This window comes from Physeter macrocephalus, unplaced genomic scaffold (assembly GCF_002837175.3).
Source record: "Physeter macrocephalus isolate SW-GA unplaced genomic scaffold, ASM283717v5 random_1, whole genome shotgun sequence".
Classification (NCBI taxonomy): Eukaryota; Metazoa; Chordata; class Mammalia; order Artiodactyla; family Physeteridae; genus Physeter; species Physeter macrocephalus.
Genome location: NW_021145287.1, coordinates 238,967 through 259,332, shown reverse-complemented (window position 1 = coordinate 259,332; position 20,366 = coordinate 238,967). Strand labels below are relative to the sequence as shown.

The 20,366-nt window shown below is 57.2% G+C and overlaps 1 protein-coding gene and 1 long non-coding RNA gene across 11 annotated transcripts in view; one reads left to right on the top strand and one right to left on the bottom strand.

The window, feature by feature from the left end:
• Positions 1–2,934: 2,934 nt before the first annotated feature.
• On the bottom strand, positions 2,935–6,183 carry LOC102995637 (uncharacterized). The gene is made up of 4 exons (XR_449275.4): positions 6,083–6,183; positions 5,548–5,603; positions 4,600–5,375; positions 2,935–3,668 (listed from the first exon to the last, which is right to left on the bottom strand). It is a non-coding gene; the product is annotated as an uncharacterized lncRNA (long non-coding RNA).
• Positions 6,184–10,910: 4,727 nt separating this feature from the next.
• Positions 10,911–20,366, top strand: part of LTBP3 (latent transforming growth factor beta binding protein 3) — a 23,160-nt gene continuing 13,704 nt past the window's right edge. For 4 of the 10 annotated variants that reach the window (XR_008616445.1, XR_003678013.2, XM_028483009.2 and 1 more), the window contains exons 1-13: positions 10,913–11,701; positions 14,601–14,930; positions 15,077–15,279; positions 15,467–15,572; positions 15,796–15,888; positions 16,063–16,185; positions 16,683–16,841; positions 16,928–17,113; positions 17,662–17,678; positions 17,755–17,827; positions 18,005–18,094; positions 19,920–20,045; positions 20,131–20,262. Coding sequence is in view for 8 of the 10 variants with exons in the window: in XM_028483009.2 (XP_028338810.1) it covers positions 11,374–11,701; positions 14,601–14,930; positions 15,077–15,279; positions 15,467–15,572; positions 15,796–15,888; positions 16,063–16,185; positions 16,683–16,841; positions 16,928–17,113; positions 17,662–17,678; positions 17,755–17,827; positions 18,005–18,094; positions 19,920–20,045; positions 20,131–20,262 (1,966 nt within the window). In the remaining 2 variants the exon portion in view is untranslated. Of the gene's footprint in view, positions 11,702–14,600; positions 14,931–15,076; positions 15,280–15,466; positions 15,573–15,795; positions 15,889–16,062; positions 16,186–16,682; positions 16,842–16,927; positions 17,114–17,661; positions 17,679–17,754; positions 17,828–18,004; positions 18,095–19,919; positions 20,046–20,130; positions 20,263–20,366 lie in introns of all 10 variants that reach the window. The other 6 variants (XM_024133177.3, XM_028483008.2, XM_007128173.3 and 3 more) reach the window with 4 other exon arrangements.

Sequence of the window (20,366 nt, the reverse complement as noted above, 5' to 3'; positions counted from 1 at the left end):
GAAATTTCCTTGAGACAAACTCCCATAGGAAACCATAGATGAGGCATTTATTACTCTTTGGGCCCCTATTGTCTTACTTTAGGTTTACAGTACTGCTACAGGTGCCCCAAAGAAATCTAGATAAATTCTTGTGATCAGCTCCACTGCCCTAGAAAACTCTCCTAGCTCTTCTATTAAAACAAGGCAAAAATGAGACATTATTATGACAGGGGGACAGAAATACCCTCTATCAATGTAGTCTCCTTTAAAAGAAAAGTCACGGCTCTGCAAGTCAAGCCCAAGTCCTGACAGACATCTATAGAACGCTCCACCCAACAACAGCAGGTCGTATTCTTCTCAAATATACATGCTCCAGGACAGACCATATGCTAGACCATAAAACAAGTCTCAATACACTTAAAAGGGTTGAAATAATACAAAGTATGTTCTCAGATCACAGTGGAATGAAATTAGCAATCAATAAAAGAAGGAAATTTGGGAAATTCACAAATATGTGGAAATTAAAAAACACCCTCTTAAATAACTAATGGGTCATAGAAGAAAACACGTGGGAAATTAGAAACTACTTGGAGATTAATGAAAACACAGCATACCAAAACTTGTGAGATACAGCCAAAGCAGTGCTTAGAGGGCAATTTATAGTTGTATATTCTTATATTTAAAAGAAAAAAAAGTCTCGATTCAGTAACCTAATCTTCCACCTTAAGAAACTAGAAAAAAGAGCAAACTAAACCCAAAGCAAGCAGAAGGAAGACTAGAATAGATTAGAGAAAATCAACTCACCTGCAAGTTAGTTCTTTAGAAGATCAACGAAATTGCCAAACCGTTAGCAAGACTGACCAACTCAAGCCCAGGTCAGCCAAAGGGTGTGAACCTTGCAGCTCCAGCTGGAAAGCAATGTTGCTGTGGTTGCTGAGTCAAGGAGTCCCCAAATGTGAGATAGATAATGTCAGGACCCTGCCGCCTAATAGAGGGCTTTGGATGGCAATGTTCTCAGCTAACTGTGGAAACAAATCGTGGCTGATCAAACTATCTAGATCACTTATGCAGATGCCCATGCTAAAGGCCCATTCTCTGATGAGACTGACATGAATCAAGCTGTTGTTCGAGCCTGCGCTGCCCAGATTGTCTCCATTTCTGCCTGGACCCATCATGATACCAGATATGGCAACACGTCCACCATCACAGAGTGGGCACAAAGTGAAGGACTCTACGCTGCTGACGCAGAAGCCACCACTCCATGCCAGATTTGTGATCCTGGTCAAAAGTTCATCTGTTTGTCCTGTGAAGAGGAGGCTACAGTGTATGAGGCATTGCCCCGCCCACTCCTGAGAGATTGAATGCATGGAACCTTTGACTCCTTCCTGGGGCTATGGATGGTGTCTCACACTTTTTCAGGTTACAGTGGCACTGTTTCAGGCCAATCAGCCAACTTTGGTCACACCATTGTGGTTCTTGGGACTAATCTGTGTAATGTTTTTGGCTTTCTGGACCAGTTGAAGTCAAACAATGGTGCACCTTTCATCTCAGGCCACTCAACAATGGGCTATAGTCTAGGTATTTGGTGGTCCTTCTATCCTCCCTGTCATCCACAAGCATATGGTACTGCTGAGCATTGAAATAGCTCCTCAAAAATTAGCTCAGAGAGATTACTGGCTCTCCGTCCTGGTCCACACACCTTAGTACAGCCATTCAATAACTGAATGTGGCTGTCCCCAGGATGGGACCATCTCATCTAGGCCATGTCCTTCATAATGATTGAGATGAGAGGGGTGGGATTTATATAGACCAGTTTTGAAAATTTAGCGTTCCACGTTCACCATTCCTGGACCTAATGCTTCTCTCTTTCCCTTAACAGCAACCCCAGGTCAGCCTGATTGGTGCAACTCCGGCTGATAGCCCAGTCAGAAAGGGGCCTAGGGGATTCTCAACCACCTGGATTCTCTTATCTGACTGACACGGTCCTAGATCATGAGAATACCTGGAGCACTTGGCACGCACACCTCTCTCTTTGAGTCCCCCAACAGTGGCCTACACGCAGAGTGTGGGACATAGGGGGCTGCTGTATGTTTTATAAAAATGTCCTTGTCCTTCTTGCACCTGACCCTTCCAGATGAAAAGTGTAAGTAGGAGATGATTGGGAAAAAGGTGAAGTTCTAACTACTAGAACAGAACACATCGATTTTGTGACAGTGGAGGGAGAATAAAAACCTTGGCACTTGGGGAGGGGACACCTCAGACCCTGGGAGAAATGAGGGAAAGAAAGACACTTATAGTCTTTGTCTTTCCAAACCACTTGGAGCCTTCTTCACTGAGGACAACATCTTGGTCCAACTCGCCCAAACTGTTTCAAGTGACTTAAATTTTACTGACTGCTGAGTCTGCCATGCTCCACTAGACAGTTGTGACCTTGATTTGATTGCCGTTCTGCTTAACCTTACCAAGAGATTGGAAGCAGCAGGGGGTAGCCTCAGCTCCTGCACCTCCTACAGAAAATACCTGTCAACAACATCACCTCCAGATACAGATCCCAGGCCCAATCCTGAAGCTATCACCACTCAGTCATGCCATGGAGTAGATGAATGGCATCTGGCTGGCGTCATGGACAAACAGGACTAACTGCCCTTAGCCAAGTCCTCCAAAAACAAGGACTAGACTTAATTATTTGGATTGGGCTGGAAGCCCTAAGGCCTACGGACTTGAAGGGAGGCACTGTCAACCTGAGCCCCCCCTAGCTGATGTAAGTCCCACTTGGGGGCGCCATGTTTTTTCCCAGAAGCACCACTAGTACCCCTGAGACTGTATGATTGATGTGGAAGTCACACATTAACTTGTCTCTCTCCAGAAAACAGAGTGACTTGAAATTTATCTTTGACTTTAGCCTACTTGCAAACTAACACATGAGCCTGCCACAGGTTCATGCATGCTGGCAGAAGACAGGAGACTCCTGGGTCAGAGAAAAAGGACCTTCTTACTCATGGCTGGCAGCATTAACCCAGGTGCAGCAGCTATACTGATTGCACAGACTCTAGCCTGCAAGGAAGAAGTACAGAAGAAATCTATCATCCATAGCAACCTTGGTCAGTGAACTGAGGCTCTCCTGAATGCCTTCTGGGCCAAGGTGGAAAGGTTGATGCGGAGAATTAAGGAGCGAGCCACCTGGCTTTCTGAGGTAGATGTGATGCTTTATGGACTTGCTCATCTGGGAGGCATGGTTGAGGGCAGTACTGCAAGCTGGCTTCATCTTGCTGTTCGTCGTTCTGTTGGTAGCAGCTTTAATTAAGTGCTGATGACACAAATTGAACAGATTGGGTCCTAGCCTCTGTCGATCAGATTTGCCAACAGAGTGGTGAACTCACGGGAAAATTCGCCCAAAGCCAAGACAGTGTAGAAATGAGGGGTGGATATTACTGTAAGACAATTCTCCAGGGATCTCTTGAGGTTCTGTGCATTTTGCAAGCGAGGCAACTGACTGCCTTTGTCCTGGACTCTCTTCCCAAGGATATTGGTACAGTGACTAGCCATGGAAGACCGAGACAGAATCTCCCTCCAGTGCAAAGGGCAGTCATTAGAAAAGACTTGCGTTCTTAAGTTTAGCGTCCTCTCCCATACCACAGTCCACTGTGTGCAGGCGTCTATCTAGATCATTGGTGCCACCCCCACAGGACCTGGGGACAAGAGGACTGACGTTAATATGCTGATGATCGTGCTATTTACTGTGCCATGAATAATGGTCCTTTGTCTCTGACCCAGGAATCTCCTGTCTTCTGCCAGCATGCACGAACCTGTGGCAGGCTCACTTGTGTTTGCAAGTAAGGTAAAACCTCAGACCTGGGACTTCCCTGGTGGCGCAGTGGTTAAGAATCCACCTTCCAATGCAGGGGATACAGGTTTGAGCCCTGGTCTGGGAAGATCCCACATGCCGCGGAGCAACTAAGCCCCTGCGCCACAACTACTGAGCCTGCGCTCTAGAGCTGCGAGCCACGACTACTGAGCCCATATGCCTCAACTACTGAAGCCGTGCCTAGAGCCTGTGCTCCGCAACAAAAAGAAGCCACTGCAATGAGAAGCCAGCGCACCACGTCTGGGAAGATCCCACATGCCGCGGAGCAACTAAGCCCCTGCGCCACAACTACTGAGCCTGCGCTCTAGAGCCGCGAGCCACGACTACTGAGCCCATATGCCTCAACTACTGAAGCCTACGTGCCTAGAAAAAAAAAAAAAAAAAAAAAAGACTCCGCACTCCTAATGCAGGGGTCCTGTGTTCGATCCCTGGTCGGGGAACTAGATCCCACATGCATGTCGCAACTAAGAGTTCCCATGCTGTGACTAAAGAGCCCACAAGCCACAACTAAGGAGCCTGCCTGCTGCAACTAAGACCCGGTGCAACCAAATAAATAAAATATAATAAATATATAAAAAATTAAACAAAATCCTCAGACCCATCATAGTCCTTGACAAGGGAGCAAGCACCTAGATGGTCTCAGAAGTGCTGGTGGTAAAGCCCATTCAGACCAGTAACGGTGGGTAGACCAGCTGTTTGGGAAGTGTGGGACCCTTCCCTACCCTCATGTGAGCCAGCCCAACATCTGTCCCTACCTGTGGCACAGTGGATGTGGCAGTAGTTAGGCCTGTCCCCGAGTAACAGCACACCCCACGGCAGCATATTCACACACAGCTCAGTTACAGGTCCCGCTTGACTGCCTTATCTGGTGGGTCAGGTTCACATGGCAACGAGTGGCCCATGCTGTGTAGCTGAGGCTCTGAAAATCGTAACTGGCATTGTTTTATCATCAGGGCCACAGGCCTCGGAAAGGGGTCGACTTTTCTTCTTGTCTTTCACTGCAATGTGAATTGACCTGACGTTTCTGGGAAATAAGAAAGGACTAGATACAGTAGCAAAAATAATAATACTCAACTTTTGGTGTATTTTTTCTTGGGGCCGGGCACTATACTAAGAGCTTGAATTATCTCCTTTAATCGTCAGGACAAGTCTGTGAGTTATGTCTCCCAATGTGCGGATGGAGAAGCTGAAGCCTGGACAGGTTAAGAGATTTAGTCACAGTCACCCTGCTGGGATGTGGCAGGGCTGCGACCCCATCTGGTCAGCGCACGTCCAGAGCTGGATTCTCACCAGTGGACTTTTCCTGGGTTCGGAAGGTGGAGATGAGGGGCAGGGCTGAAGATCCTCTCTGACTGATCAAGCATGAAGATTGTTTCATTGCGTTTTCCGATCCCATCTCTCAGTGCCTTTCATCACAGCAGGGGCACATCAGCGGGGCTCAGTGACAGTCACTTTCAGTCAAGTGTCTTTGGAACCGTCATCTTTAGAACCTACAACCCTTAGAGCCATTTCGTTCTTCAGAGCCTAGAAGCTTCCCAAAGACATTCAGAACTCAGAGAGGTGACACAGAGCCTGGCGCGCGGTCAGCCCTCCTTCAATGGTATTCTCCCCCTCCCCCCAGGCAGCCAGCTCCCACCCACAGCCCGCTGTGGACCCCAGACCCAGATAATGATGAAAAGAGCTAACGTATACTGAGGACTTACCGTGTGCCCAGCATCCAACAAGCGCTTCATGAACGTCAGCTCCTTTGCTTCGTCGTCTAAAAATGAGGAAAGGAGGCTTAGAGGGGATGAAGAATTTCCCCAGTGCACACAGCTGGTGCAGGAAGATCGAATGCCAGAAAACCACCACCGTGTTATGCCGCCTCCTGAAATGAAACTTCCCTTACGCAGGCCGCTGCTGCCTCGTCCAGCCAGTTCCCCTAAGGAGGCATTGGGAGCCCTGGGTCTGAGTTCTGGCTCTGCCGTTAACCAGCCACGCAACCTTGGCCAAGTCCCCTGCCATCTCTGAGCCTCAAGAACCCCTCTGCACAAAGGAACCCTTCCCTAACATGTAAGCAGTCTGATCATTCCCCGGGGCTGGGGTCCCCGGGCTCTTCCTTGCCACATTCCAGCAAAGCCCCTCATTGCCCTCCTATCTTTAGGACATTTGTGGGACCCCTCTCATTCCTCCCTCCCAGGAGCACTGTGTAGGTTTTGGATCAGGCCGGCTTAAGTTTAATCCCCACATCTTACTCACCAGATGATGCAAGTCTAATCGTTCCGTCTTTCAGAGTTCCGTGGTCTCAGTCCATTCAGTCAACCAGCAAACTTCAGCACCCTCTGCATGCCAGGCCCTGTACTAGGATCTGGAGGCAAGGTTGTACCTCCCTGGGAGGGTGGTGAGATGCACCGTAAGTAACCAAGCCCACAAAGAAGAATGTTTCAGGCTGTGCTGAAGACCAGCAGGAGACAAAGCGGGGATGTGACCCAAAGGGCCGGGGGCAGCTGTTTTAGAGAAATGCCTTCTGGAGGCAGGACCCCAAGACATGAAGGATCGGGCCACGCCGAGGGCCTTGCGGGCCCAGGTGAGCAGACAGAAGCTGCTGGATGGTTTTGTTTTGTTGTTGTTGTTTTGTTTTGTTAATTAATTGTTGGAGGTTTTTTTTTTTTTTTTTTTTGCGGTACGCGGGCCTCTCACTGTCGTGGCCTCTCCCGTTGCGGAGCACAGGCTCCGGACGCGCAGGCTCGGCGGCCATGGCTCGCGGGCCCAGCCGCTCCGCGGCGTGTGGGATCTTCCCGGACCGGGGCACGAACCCGTGTCCCCTGCATCGGCAGGCGGACTCTCAACCACTGCGCCACCAGGGAAGCCCCTGCTGGAGGCTTTTTAAGCCGAGACGGATCATGGTTGAAATTAGGTTTTTAAAAATTAATTAATTAATTTGGTTGCGCTGGCTCGTAGTTGCAGCAGGCGGGCTCCTTGGTTGTGGCATGTGAAATCTAGATCCCTGACCAGGGATCGAACCCGGGCCCCCTGCATTGGGATTGCGGAGTCTTAACCACTGCCCCACCAGAGAAGTCCCTGGAATTAAGGGGGGGGGGGTTGTTTGTTTGTTTTTATTTTTGGCTGCATTGGGTCTTTGTTGCTGCGCGCGGGCTTTCTCTAGTTGCAGCGAGCGGGGTCTACTCTTCGTCGCGCTGCGCGGGTTTCTCATTGCGGTGGCTTCTCTTGCTGCGGAGCACGGGCTCTAGGCGCACAGGCTCAGTAGTTGTGGCTCCCGGGCTTAGCTGCTCCGCGGCATGTGGGATCTTCCCGGACCAGGGCTCGAAGCCGCGTCCCCTGCATTGGCTGGTGGATTCTTAACCACTGCGCCACCAGGGAAGCCCTGGAATTAGGTTTTAAGAGGTGACTCTGGCACCAGGTGGAGAAGGGACAGGACCAGGCAGAAATGGCGGTGGGGAGACCCGTCAGGCAACAGAAGTGATCTGACCACAGAGGCCACGGTCTCCTTGGACTTGCAGGAGGACTTACATCTAGGAGGCCTGCTGGTCGATTCTAGGAAGATGGGGTGGCTGGGTGTGGTGACACAGGAGATGCGGAGAGAAAAGGTGGACAGGCCACGGACACTACCTGCGTTGGACCGTCACAGTAGCCCTGCGGATCCACTCTGCATCCTTGTCCGTCCTGCCTCATGCCCCGAGGCTCACCTTGCCTGCTGTGTTCCCTCCCCAGCCCCCGTGCCCGCAGGCTTCCTTTGGGGTTCGGCCCCTGGGGGGCCCAGCTGGACAGGAGGAGACTGGGGGTAATATTTATTTCCGCAGCTCCCTCCCCGCAGGCTGCACGAGGACAGGTTCCACCGGATTGTGCTGAAGGCCGCAGCTCCCCAGGGCGGCCCCCCTTCCAGCTCCAGCTCCTGTGGCTCCAGACTTAGGTTAATGTTCATCACCCACAGGAGGGTGCCCACTGCTGGGTTCCTGATGCGCGTAAGGGGTTTGGTAATGACAGTAGGTAAGCTTACTTATGGAGCACTCGCTATGTGCCAAGCGCTGGGCTGGGTGCTTGCCCTCACGGCTCCCGGTGGCTCAGTCCCCTCAACAGCTCCCGAACAAGGGCTGCCTTCCCCCCATCCTACTCTCAGCAGCATTAGACACCCTGGGCCATGCCCTCCTCCCAAAACACTCGCTCCTCTTGGCTCTTCCTGCATCACACTCCTGGTTTCCCTCTCTCTGCTCCCTCCAGCTGCTCCTTCTAAGTCACTTCTGACTCTGCCTCCTCTTTCTGATCTGGGAGTGGTGACCTCCCTGGTTCACCTTGGGCCCTCTTCTCTCCCCAGCCGAGCCCACCCTTTCCCATGGCCATAAATGCCCCTGTATGCTGAGGACCCCAAGTCTGTGTCTCCAGGGCAGACATTCTGTTTGAGCTCCAGACCCCCGGATTGAGACGTCTCCACGTGGATGACACAAGCATCTCAAACTTGGCAAGTTGCAAACAGAGCCCCACACTCTCCCCCAGGTCTCCCTCCCTTCTGCCGCCTTCATCACCCACCCAGGGGCTCAGGCCAGACACCTGGGAGCCATTCACACCACCCGCCTCTTGTGTACCCTCCACTTCACCTCGTCTCTAGATTCCACGCCCCAAACGCATCTCCACCGCGTCCAAGCCGAGTCCTCTCTCCTGGAACGATGGCATCAGCAGCCCCTCTTGCTCTGATACAGCCCCATGGCAATGAAAATAAAACTCAAATTCCTCACCGTGGCCTCCCGCCTCCGCCTCCAGATGCTCTCTCTCCGCCTCCCCACCCTGTTGCTCCGCTGGCCTTCTCTCAGCTCCTAGAAGAAACGAATCTCTTTCCTACCCTTCACCCCGCACGCCCCTGTGTAAATTGTCTCCTCAACACAGGCCCCTTGACTCCTCGGGCCTCCTACAGGCTTCCCCTCCCGCCCGCCTGGCTGTTAACTCCTGCTCCTCCTCCAGCTCCTGGCTTAAAAGCCCCTTTGTGAGGGACTTCCCTGGTGGCACAGTGGTTGGGAATCCGCCTGCCAGTGCAGGGGACACGGGTTCGAGCCCCAGTCCGGGAAGATCCCACGTGCCACGGAGCAACTAAGCACGTGCGCCACAACTCCTGAGCCTGCGTTCTAGGGCCCATGAGCCACAACTACTGAAGCCCGCGTGCCACAACTACTGAAGCCCCAGCGCCTAGAGCCCGTGCTCCGCAACAAGAGAAGCCACAGCAATGAGGAACCCGCGCACCACAACGAAGAGCAGCCCCCGCTCGCCCCAACTAGAGAAAGCCCACGCGCAGCAACGAAGACCCAACACAGCCAAAAACAAATAATACATAAATTTTTTTTTTTTTTTAAAGTCCCTTTGTCAGAAGGGCTTCCTGGACCTCCAGGTCCCACCACCTCTCTCGTTCCCAGCTCCTTAGTCTTCTCTGTCCCAGCACCGGCCTCTGTCCCGGCCTCAGCCACGTATGAATTGATTTGTCATATGTCTGTCTCCTCCGGTACAGAAGCTCCGGCAGGGCAGAGATTCGTTCTACTTGTTAGCAGGAGCACGCGGGAGGTTCCTAGTCTGTTGAGTGACTAGATCCCCATTTTACAGGTGAGAAAACTGAGACTCAGAGAGATTAGGACTCTAACCCTGGTCTGTTTATGCTGTGTTCCAAGGGCCAGGTTCAGATGAGTATGGGGGAAAAACGACTAGAAAATGCTCAGCCCTACACGTGGCGAGTGGTGAGCACTCAGTACCCTTCCCTGCCTCAGTGTGGGACCAGAGCCCCGAGGGAGCGTGCGGGCAGCCCTTACACACCCTCCCAGCCCCCCTGGGGACACGGGATTGCCCCCATCCGACCTTTGCAATACCTGTCCATGTGAACAGGGCCTGAGCCCACTGAGCAATTCGGGCAGGGGTCCACCAAAGGGTGTCCCTCGGTTCCCCCCAACGAGCCCACCCTCAAAGTGAAAACCACGAGTTCCTTGCACAGGTGTGCCTGGAGGCAAGTCCCTGAACCCCCTTTCCCTCAGTCAGACTGCAGCCCCCGTTCCCCTCGGAGAGAGAGTGTCACCCTGCCTTGGCTGTGTCCCACTCTGGATGTACCCTGGTCACACCCACCCCCTGCTGAGTTCTGTGAGTCAGAGACTGAATCCTGGGGTCTCCTGGCTAGGTGCCCGGGATATGGCCTGGGCCCCAGGGCACTGCAGCCCTCAAGGGCCTCCCTTCCAGACTAGCAGACAGGCCTGGCTCCTCTCCAGCCCTGACCAAACTCAAGGCCCCCCGCCAGCCCCTGCCAACCCCTGCCCTGGGGCCCTGCTGTGCCCCTCCCCAGCCCTGGGGCCCTCAAGCATCACCCCCCTCCTCCGGGCTGTTAGCCTGGGAAGGGGGCCAGGCCCTGAGCTCAGACCTTGGCGATTCCAGAGTGTCTGAGGCCCAGAGCCAGCCCCGCCAGCCCGGCCAGACAAGGCGAAGGGGCGGGGGCAGGGTGGGCACCAGGGAGCCATTTAGAGGGGGGTTGGCAGGGAACCTGGATTTCAAGCTTTGTTCCGTCTGCTCCTTTTCTGGACCCCGCGGGCTTCTTCCTGGGACCCCGCTGGGGCCCTGGCTAAGGGGTGCCCCCTCCTCGAGTCCTCTCCTCCAGGGGGAGTGGCCCAGTACTAATAAGAAGTGACTTCGGGGTGGTGAGACCCCCACATGTGCAAGGGAGGCTGCGCCAGGGCTGAGAGGCGTGGGTTCCAGCCCCACCTGCTCCCACTATCCGCGCGACCCTGGGCCAAGGCCCATCTTCCTACCCCAGCCTCGGTTTCCCACTTTGATGCTGCCGGGCGGAGGTGGGCGCGGGCCTTCCAGCCCCGCCCGGAGGAATCCGGCGGGGCGGCCAGCGGTCCCAGGTGAGGGCTCTCTGGAGCGGGCCCAGCGCGGCGGCGGCGGGTTCCGGCGGGGCTGGCATCTGGGGCGGGGACCGCCCCCAGCCTCCACCCGCCCGCACACCCTCGCTCCCCCAGGCGGCAGCGACGACGCTTTAAACAGAAAAAAAAACTGTCTCCCTGGCTCGGGGCCAGCATCCCAGCCCCCCTCGCCGCCGCCGCGCCGCGCTCCAGCCAGGGAAAACAACTGCTCACTTCTCCCTGAGTCCGCCCCGCGCGCTCCCTGCTTCCCGGCGGCCGCGGGAGCCCAGCCCGGCCGGGGGAGGCGCGGAGCGGGCCGGCCGCCCGGCCTTCCTCTCCCCTCGCTCCTCCTCTCCGCCTCAACTTGCTCCGGCCTCCTCGCTGCGGCCTCAGGTTGGGGCCTCCGCAGGCCCTCGGCCCCGGCTCGTGGCCGGGCTCCTTCCCGGGGCGGTGGAAGTTTCTGGGCTCCCCGCAGTCCAGCCTCCATCTCTTTGCCTCTCACTGGGCCCGCGCCCGCGCCTGCTGTCCCCTCCCTGCGCGCTTCCTCCCATCTTCTCCCTCGCTGCCCTCTCTACTCCTCTCCCGGGGCTCCCGGCTTGCTGTTCCCCTCGGGCGCCGGGACCATCGGCCCTGCCCGGGCGCGCCCCCCGGGTCCTGCGGCCCCGGATGCCCGGGCCCCGTGGGGCTGCTGGCGGCCTGGCCCCTGAGATGCGCGGGGCGGGGGCGGCGGGGCTGCTGGCGCTGCTGCCGCTGCTGCTGCTGCTGCTGGGCCCGGGCGGCGGGGCCGAGGGGGGGCCGGCGGGCGAGAGGGGCGCTGGCGGGGGCGGGGCGCTGGCCCGCGAGCGCTTCAAGGTGGTCTTTGCGCCCGTGATCTGCAAGCGGACCTGTCTCAAGGGCCAGTGTCGGGACAGTTGTCAGCAGGGCTCCAACATGACGCTCATCGGAGAGAACGGCCACAGCACCGATACGCTCACGGGCTCCGGCTTCCGCGTGGGTGAGGGCCGGGGACACGGGCAGGGGGAGCGGGGAAGGCAGGCACCTGGACAGATGCGGGGTACATGGCAGCGTAAGCCACGTAGGCCACGTGACCCTGGGGGTCGTGGGTTCAGAGAGCAGAGCCTGAGGGCCTGGGGCCCCAGGGGCTTCAGGGGGCTTGGGAGGCTGGAGTGCTGGGGCCAGAGTTGGGAGGGCTGCATGGAAGCCTGGACTTCACAGCTTTGGGCCGGCGTTGAGGCCTAAGGTGTGGGGTGATGCTGGGGTCCTGGATGACACAGGCCTCTAGGAAAGTGCTGGGTCCTGAGAGGGAGGCAGGGTCAGCAGCAGGGGCTTTTGAGGGATGTGAGCCGGGGGCAGGAGGTCTCAGAGAAGGGATAAGTATTCCCCCAAGAAACAGTCTTGCTGGAAGAAACAGGAAAAGTCTTTAAAACCTGTCGAAAGTAGGGCCTGCCAGTCGTAGACACCTGCATTCTCTGGGAGGAGGAGCTGAGGTCAGGGCTGGGAGTGAGGGAATTAGTTACTGGCAAGGTCTTAAGAGGGGAGGGGCGTTGAGGCCTAACAAGTGGGGAGCAGGCCTGGAGGTAGGGGCTGGTTTGGGTCCTCGGCTTCTCCTCTTCCTGATGCCCCATCTGTGCTTCCCCCATAAATCTTAACAGCTCTGCCTCAGAGTCTCCCCCCAACAAGCCGTGATAACTTCCCAATTCCACCCGGAGTCCACCCCTTCCCCAACATCTCTCTTCAGAGGACCAGGCCTGGGCTCAGCTCTCCTCCCTCAGGGCCCTGTGGGCCAGGCTGGGGGAGGTGTCCCAGCAGTAATTACCCTCCTGGACAGGGTAATTAGGCCAGGCCCAGGATGGCACCAGCAAAACAGCCCCTCTTACACATTCCTATACTCATGTACCCACTCAGACCCGAGGAACCCCACAGATGTGGGGTTCTCATGAGACGTGCATGTGTGTCTGTGTGCGAGTGTGCACGTGCCTGCACGTGACACACCCACGGGGGTGTGCCCGGCTTTGGAGTGGCACGCTGGGATCAAGTACTTGTTTCTTTGTGTTGTCTTGGGTGCATGTCTGCGATCACTATGGGAGTGTTTATGTAAGCCTGTGTTGGTGTCAGAATGAGTCTGTGCATGTGTGTGTGATGAGATGGCTGTGCATGTGAGTGTACGTGGGCCCGGCCTCCCAAGCCCCCTGGCCATCCTGCCCAGGCTGCTGTCTCCATCCGTGCTGCCCACATCCCCCAGGCTCGGCGCCCAGGCCACAGTGGGCGGGTGTCACAGGGAGGTCACCCTCACCGCTATGGGTGACTCATTGGGAGGCAGGAAGGAGAGGATCCTGCCTCCCCCGGCCCAGGGCACACCCCTTCTGTCCTGAGAGACTGGCCCCAAGAGGCCGGGCAGGATGGGCTGGGCTGGGCTGGGATGCCCTCAGCCAGGCCCCGATAGCCACGCATGTGGGCCATCCCTCTGGGGCCCTTCAGGTGTCCAGAGAGCCTCAGTCCCACCTTCCCATCCTGGGAAGTGAGGGCAGCCATGTGGCAGGCAGGAGAGGGGCTGGGCCTGGTGTGTGAGCTCAGGTCCCCAAGGCTGGATTTCGGATATGAGTGTGTGACAGAAAGACAGAGATCCCATCCTCTCACTGAGTCACTCCTTCATTCATTCCCCCAGCACCTCATCGGGCACCCAGAGCTGAGGCAGAGGGTGGGTAGGATCTGAGGATAGGCTCTCTTCCTGGGGGAGGAGCTGAGCCTGGAAGGATAAGATGTGAATATGCAGAGATGGGGGACAAGGCTCTGAGGGGGCGGGAAAGGCATGACTAAAGCCAGGGAGGCAGAAGATGTGGTACATTTGTAGGGGACGGGAGATGAGTCCTGGAGCATAGGGTGCACGTGGAAAGAGCAGGGGGGGATGGGCTGAAAGAAGCTTCCTTCTGGGCCACGGAGAGCAAGGAAGCAAGCTGTGAGCAGGGGTGTGACTGGCCAGAGCTTTGCCTGAAGCAAGTTTCTCTGGGGGCCTTGGGTTGTTGACAGGCGGGGAGTAGCAGAGGGCATGGGGAGGAGGGAAGGTGGAGTAAGAGCTATTCCAGAGGCCAGAACTGGCCGGCGTGGGAGCAGGAGAGACGGAGTATCAAGGCTCAGTTATGAGTGACTGGGCAGGTGGGGATTCCCAGTGGTGGTTCAAGGCCAAGTGGAGGTGGGGAGGCAAGATGCTGATTTCTGACAGGGTCCCCCGGGTGGAGGTGCTTAAGAGAGGTCCCGGAGAGGGACAGCTCAAGTTGGCAATGGTGAGGTGTGGGCCCTGGGATGGCAAGACAAAGAGGGAGGGAGAGCCCAGAGAGGGCTGAATCAGGGGAAGAGTTTAGGGGTGAGGAGGAGGAAGCACCAGAGAGAGACTGGGTTTCCAGGAAAGGCCCAAGGGGAGGGAAAGGCTATTCCATCATCATCATCATCATCATCAGTTGCTACTACTTATTGAGGACCCACCGTGTCTTAGGCACTATGCTAAGCATTGTACAGGCATTGCCCCATTTAATAGACAGGACAGCCCCACAGATGAGGACACTGAGGCACAGAGAGGGCAAGTAAGTTGCTCAGGGCCACACAGTTGGCACATGGCCTCCTAGCTAGGATTTAAGTCCAAGACTTAAGACTCCAGTAGCCCCATGGGTATAAGGATGTTGGGGGACTTACAGGGTAGTTTCTGTGTGTGTGTGTGTGTGTGTGTGTGTGTGTGTGTGTGTGTGATGTGTTACAAAAGCCAGCTTCCCAGGGAGGACAGAACTGGTGGGTGGCGTGGAAGCAGGGAGGAGGGGGAGAGATGGGACGTGGGTGAGGGACTGGGCCTGGGGGCTGGGGGCTGGGCTCTGCCTGGGCCCTGATCCACCTTTCCTCCCCAGTGGTGTGCCCTCTGCCCTGCATGAACGGCGGCCAGTGCTCCTCCCGAAACCAGTGCCTGTGTCCCCCGGACTTCACCGGTCGCTTCTGCCAGGTGCCCGCTGGAGGAACTGGCGGGGGCGCTGGCGGCTCAGGCCCTGGGCTTGGTCGGGCTGGGGCCCTGTCCACAGGCGCGCTGCCTCCCCTGGCTCCGGAAGGCGAGTCTGTGGCCAGCAAGCACGCCATCTACGCGGTCCAGGTGATCGCCGATCCGCCGGGGCCCGGGGAGGGGCCCCCTGCCCAGCATGCAGCCTTCCTGGTGCCCCTCGGGCCAGGACAGATCTCAGCGGAAGGTACCAGGCAACGGGCAGACCCCGGGAGGCCGAGGTGGGTGGGCACTAGGGTGGCAGGTCCCGGGCGGAGGCCAGCCCCGGAGGACCGCCGCACTGCCAAGCGGCCCTGCGGGGCAGCCCTGAAGCCGCTGTGCCCCGCCCCCCAGTGCAGGCCCCACCCCCTGTGGTGAACGTGCGCGTCCACCACCCCCCCGAGGCCTCCGTCCAAGTGCACCGCATCGAAGGGCCCAACGCCGAGGGCCCGGCCCCCTCCCAGCACCTGCTGCCGCACCCCAAGCCCCCGCATCCTCGGCCACCCACCCAGAAGCCCCTGGGCCGCTGCTTCCAGGACACGCTGCCCAAGCAGCCCGTGAGTGAATCCACAGTCGCCGCTGCACCGGCCCTTCAGTCTCTCAGGGCTGCCCTGTTCCAACCCACCGGGATTGCTCAAAACTGGGGGTGTCCTGCAGGTTGAGTGGCGGAGGAAAAGGGCCTCAGGAGGGAGGCCAGGTGGGGGCTGGGCCCCCTGTGACCCCCGTCCACACTCCTCTCCCTAGTGTGGGAGCAATCCCCTCCCCGGCCTCACCAAGCAGGAAGACTGCTGTGGAAGCATCGGCACAGCCTGGGGCCAGAGCAAGTGCCACAAGTGCCCCCAGCTGCAGTGTGAGTCCCTTGGCTCAGTGAGGTCTCCCTCCCTCTCCCCACAGGGTGGCTCCACCGACACCCCTCTCAGCCCTGCAGTGGGAGCCCCAAGTCCAAGCAGCCTGAGCCTCTCACTGCCCACCCAGTTCCCCTCAGCGTCCCACCCTGCCTGTCCCAGTGCCTTCCCTTCCCTCTCTGCAGGCCCCCCAAGGTCCTCTCCTGCCATGCTCTCCTCTCTCTGCAGACACAGGGGTGCAGAAGCCAGGGCCTGTACGTGGGGAGGTGGGCGCTGACTGCCCCCAGGGCTACAAGAGGCTCAACAGCACACACTGCCAGGGTACGGCCAGCTGGAGAGTCTGTGGGCTGGAGGGGTAGGCCAGTTGTCACTGGGGGAGGTCCTACGGTGGACAAGAGGGGAGGTGGGGCAGGGGCAGAACCCTGAGGTTCTTGGAGCAGCTTGCTGTCACCCTATGGCCCCAGACTGGAGGGACCAAACTCTCACTTACCACAGACATCAATGAGTGCGCGATGCCAGGCATGTGTCGCCATGGTGACTGCCTCAACAACCCTGGCTCCTATCGCTGTGTCTGCCCACCCGGCCATAGTTTGGGCCCCTCCCGCACACAGTGCATTGGTGAGACTGGGGGATCCTTGGAGGTCACAAAGCATGGGTGGGAGGTTAAGCCTCCAAACAGTAAGGATCAGAGGTCACAGAAGTCAGAGTGGGGTCAAGGGTTGACTGCAGGTGAAACAAGGCCCAGAGCAGATAGGGTCAGGGATCAGTGGGTTCAGGAGTTGCATGAGATATGGGGTTAGAGGTCGCATGGGGTCAGGGATTATATGGAGTCAAGGTCATATCAGACCATGGGCTTGATGAGTGGGAGGGATGAAGTCTAGAGCAGCTAGAATCAGGGGTCAGTGGGGTCAGTGGTCGCCGAAGTTTCAGGTGTTACATGAGGTCAGAATAACACAGGTTTCAGGGGTCATATGAATTCAGGGTCATGTGCGACCAGGGGCCACGTGAGGATTAAGCGTTGTCTGGGCCAGAGAGGCAAGGTCTGGAGCAGACGGGAAGGGGGACGTGGGCAGTGTTCAGGCCCAGAGGCCCACGCCCACCACTGGCCCCTGCAGCGGACAAGCCGGAGGAGAAGAGCCTATGTTTCCGCCTGGTGAGCCCCGAGCACCAGTGCCAGCACCCGCTGACCACTCGCCTCACCCGCCAACTCTGCTGCTGCAGTGTTGGCAAGGCCTGGGGCACCAGGTGCCAGCGCTGCCCAGCTGATGGCACTGGTGAGCCTGGGGCATTTGTGGCTGGGGGGCTGTCTGTGCGCCTATCCAGGAAATGCTCACTTCTCTGCCCCTTGCTCTGGCCGCAGCCGCCTTCAAGGAGATCTGTCCAGCTGGGAAGGGGTACCACATCCTCACCTCCCACCAGACGCTCACCATTCAGGGTGAAAGTGACTTTTCCCTTTTCCTGCACCCTGATGGGCCACCCAAGCCCCAGCAGCTCCCTGAGAGCCCCAGCCGGGCACCACCACCTGAGGACAAAGAGGAAGAGAGAGGTCTGGCCTGACCCCTCCTGTTAACCTGACAGTTGCTGAACCCCTAGGTCTGACACCTTGACCCTTGATCCGCAGATATGACCTGAGTCTAACCTCTAACTCCTAGTCCCAGACCAGCACTGACCCCCAGAGCTGATACTCTGACCCCTAACCAATGTTGTAACTAACCCCAGAATTAAGCCCTGATCAACAGAATGTGACCACTTATTGCCCTCCAGATTCAATCCTCTGACCCCGGGACCCCTTTGATTTCCAGACCAGGGCACTAATACAGCTCAAATGCTGCCCCTAGATCTGACCTTCTGACCGCTGACCCAGGGATTTGACCCTGGCTATAACCTCCCAAGCCAAGGACCTTGTCCAACCATTGCTTCACTGACCTGTGATGGAAAACTCCCTGACCTCAGGATCTAACCCCTGATGCTTGATCCAGAGACGTGATCGTTGAACTCTTAGGGACCCTGACCACAAACACCCAAGTGCCAATCCCAGACTTGACTCCCTTCTCCCAGCCCAACACTTAACGGCCCCATCTTCTTCCCTTCCAGGGGTGAGCACAGACTCAGTGAGTATGAGAGCCCAGGTGGGAGGGGCAGGGAGGCCAAGGAGACACAGAGGGCTCATGTTGCTGTCACCCGCAGCCAGTGATCGAAGAGCAGTCCGCGCAGCAGAGCCACCCGACTGTCACCACATCTCCTGCCCGGCCCTACCCTGGTGAGCTGGGCACCTTAGGAACCAGTCCTCAAGGGCTGTCACTGCCGGGGAAGTTCACAGTCTAGGCACCAGGGGGCGGTGAAGCTGGGTGTGAAGTTCCCAGCCGGTGACCTGCGGAGAGAGAGGCGGTGCTCTCAGCTTCCTCACCAGCTGACGGGTGTGCCCTGCTGCCTGCAGAGCTGATCTCCCGGCCCTCGCCGCCCTGGTTCCTGCCCGACTTGCCCCCTTCCCGAAGTGCGGTAGAGATTGCCCCTACTCAGGTCACAGGTAAGACCCGCCCACCTAGGCCACGCCCGAGGTAAGCCACGCCCCTAACTTAGTTTTTCTCCTCCCTTACCCCCTCCAATCATTCCCGAGCACTAAAACATCCAGGGTTTACTGTGTGCCAGGCCCTGGGCTGGGAGCTGTGGAAGCCTCGGTGTGCAGCAGAGATCCCACTCTGCCCTCAACTGATCCGGGTATTATGGTGGTCAGCCCAGGCCGAAGGCATTTATTCATATATTCTACAACTATTTATTGAGCACCTACTATGTGTAGGCCCTGTTTAAGTGCTGGGGATACAGTAATAAGCAAAACAGACAAAACTTCCCTATGCTTGTGGAGGAGACAGACAACAAACAGATCAATGAGTCCAAATCTAGTATGTCTCATAAATGCTATGAAAAAAAATCAGAGAAGAAGGAAGGAAGTCTGGGCCGGGGCGGGGGGGTGATAATATGCACGGTGGCAATGAGAGAAGGCTTTCTGAGCAGGGCTTTAAAGATTGTTAGAAATTAACAACGAGAAGTGGGAAAGAAATGGGCGGGTTGGGAAAAAGGACATTCCAGTTTGGGCAGAAGTTTGGGCAAAGGCATGGAAACATGAAACCCTGGTTTCATGGAGTGGGGAGAAACCACACACACAGACACACAGATCAGTGTTTCTGAACTAGGGGAGGGCCGGCTCAGGGAGCCTTGTTAAGAGGCTTGGGTTTGATCCCAAAGGCTGTGGGAAGTGTCTGCAGGGTTTTGGGCATCGTAATAATTGCTAGCTATGGCTGAACAGTTGCCCTGGGCCAGGCACTGACTGAAGAGTTTTACATACTAAATACCGTTTACCCTTCGCATACTCTGTGAAGTGGGCACTGTTAGCCTCGTTTTCCAGATGAGAAAATTGCGGCTAAGGGAGGTTCAGGGACTGGTCCCAGGTCACACAGCTGAGCCAGATTCAAGCCCATGTCTCTGTGGACTCCAAAGCCACAAGGAAGCCACCAGCCTGGTTGAAAACCAGAGGTTAGATGAGCTCCTGGTGGAAGGTGACTGCCCTGGAAGTCTGCACAGGCTAGGAACCACCCAGGGACAGTCTGGGGGCTGTGGGAACGTGGAGGAAGAGACACATGCAGAGGCTTCTCAGAGGAGGGGGTGTTAAGGATGCCTAGGGAGAGGCCCTCAAAGAGAACAGCCTGCAAGAGCCCACTGGCCAGGTGTGTTTGGGAGGGGGTAGAGTTCAGCATCAAGGCCTGGGCTGCATGGGGCAGGGCTCAGGGGAGGGACCGCAAGGAGGGAGAGGTGGAGGCAGGGAGTACTAGGAATCGTAGGAAATAGGGTGAGGAGGATTCCTGGATCTGACCACTTATGCACAACCATGCTAGAGCCAGGATTCCCAGGAAACCAGCTCCTGTCTGCCTTGGGAGGGGGAGGAAAACAACTGTTCTGGAATGGGGGGGGGCAGGTCCCTAAGGCAAGGGGTGTCGGTTCACTGGTCTAGAGGATGTTTGTGTGGGTGAGGCTGCAGGGTTTGAGGTTTTGAGGTGACTGGGGTCAGGGTATCATAAGTGGGGATAGAAGTATCAAGGTTTCCTGGAGTTGAGGAGATAGTGATGTCAGGGACCTGGGGTCATGGTTTGGGGCTACCGGAGGTCGTGATGTTGGAGTTATCTGTGATGGAGGTGTAGGGAATCCTAGGATTGGAGCACCCGAGCTTAGGGTGCGACCCGGCCCAGGTATCCGCGTCGTTAGTAATGGGCTATCCAGGTCCTCCCTGGGGACGTGGCAGAAAGTGAATGCTCCCTGCCTGGCCCCCTGACCTACCGCCCCACCCCCAACCCCGGCAGAGACGGACGAGTGCCGACTGAACCAGAACATCTGTGGCCACGGGGAGTGCGTCCCGGGACCCTCGGACTATTCCTGCCATTGTAACCCGGGCTACCGGTCGCATCCGCAGCACCGCTACTGCGTGGGTGAGCGTGGCGAGTGGGTGGCGCGGGGGCGGCCCCTGTTTCCCGACAGACCTCTGACGCCTCCCCGCCCGCGCGCCCTTCTCAGACGTGAACGAATGCGAGGCGGAGCCGTGCGGCGCCGGGAGGGGCATCTGCATGAACACCGGCGGCTCCTACAACTGCCACTGCAACCGCGGCTACCGCCTGCACGTCGGCGCCGGGGGCCGCTCGTGCGTGGGTGAGCACGGCCGGGCCGGGGGTGGCGCTGGGGCTAGGTGGACCCGGGGGGCTCTCCCGACCGCATGTAATCCCCTCCGCCGCCTTGCACTCCCCTCGCGCCCC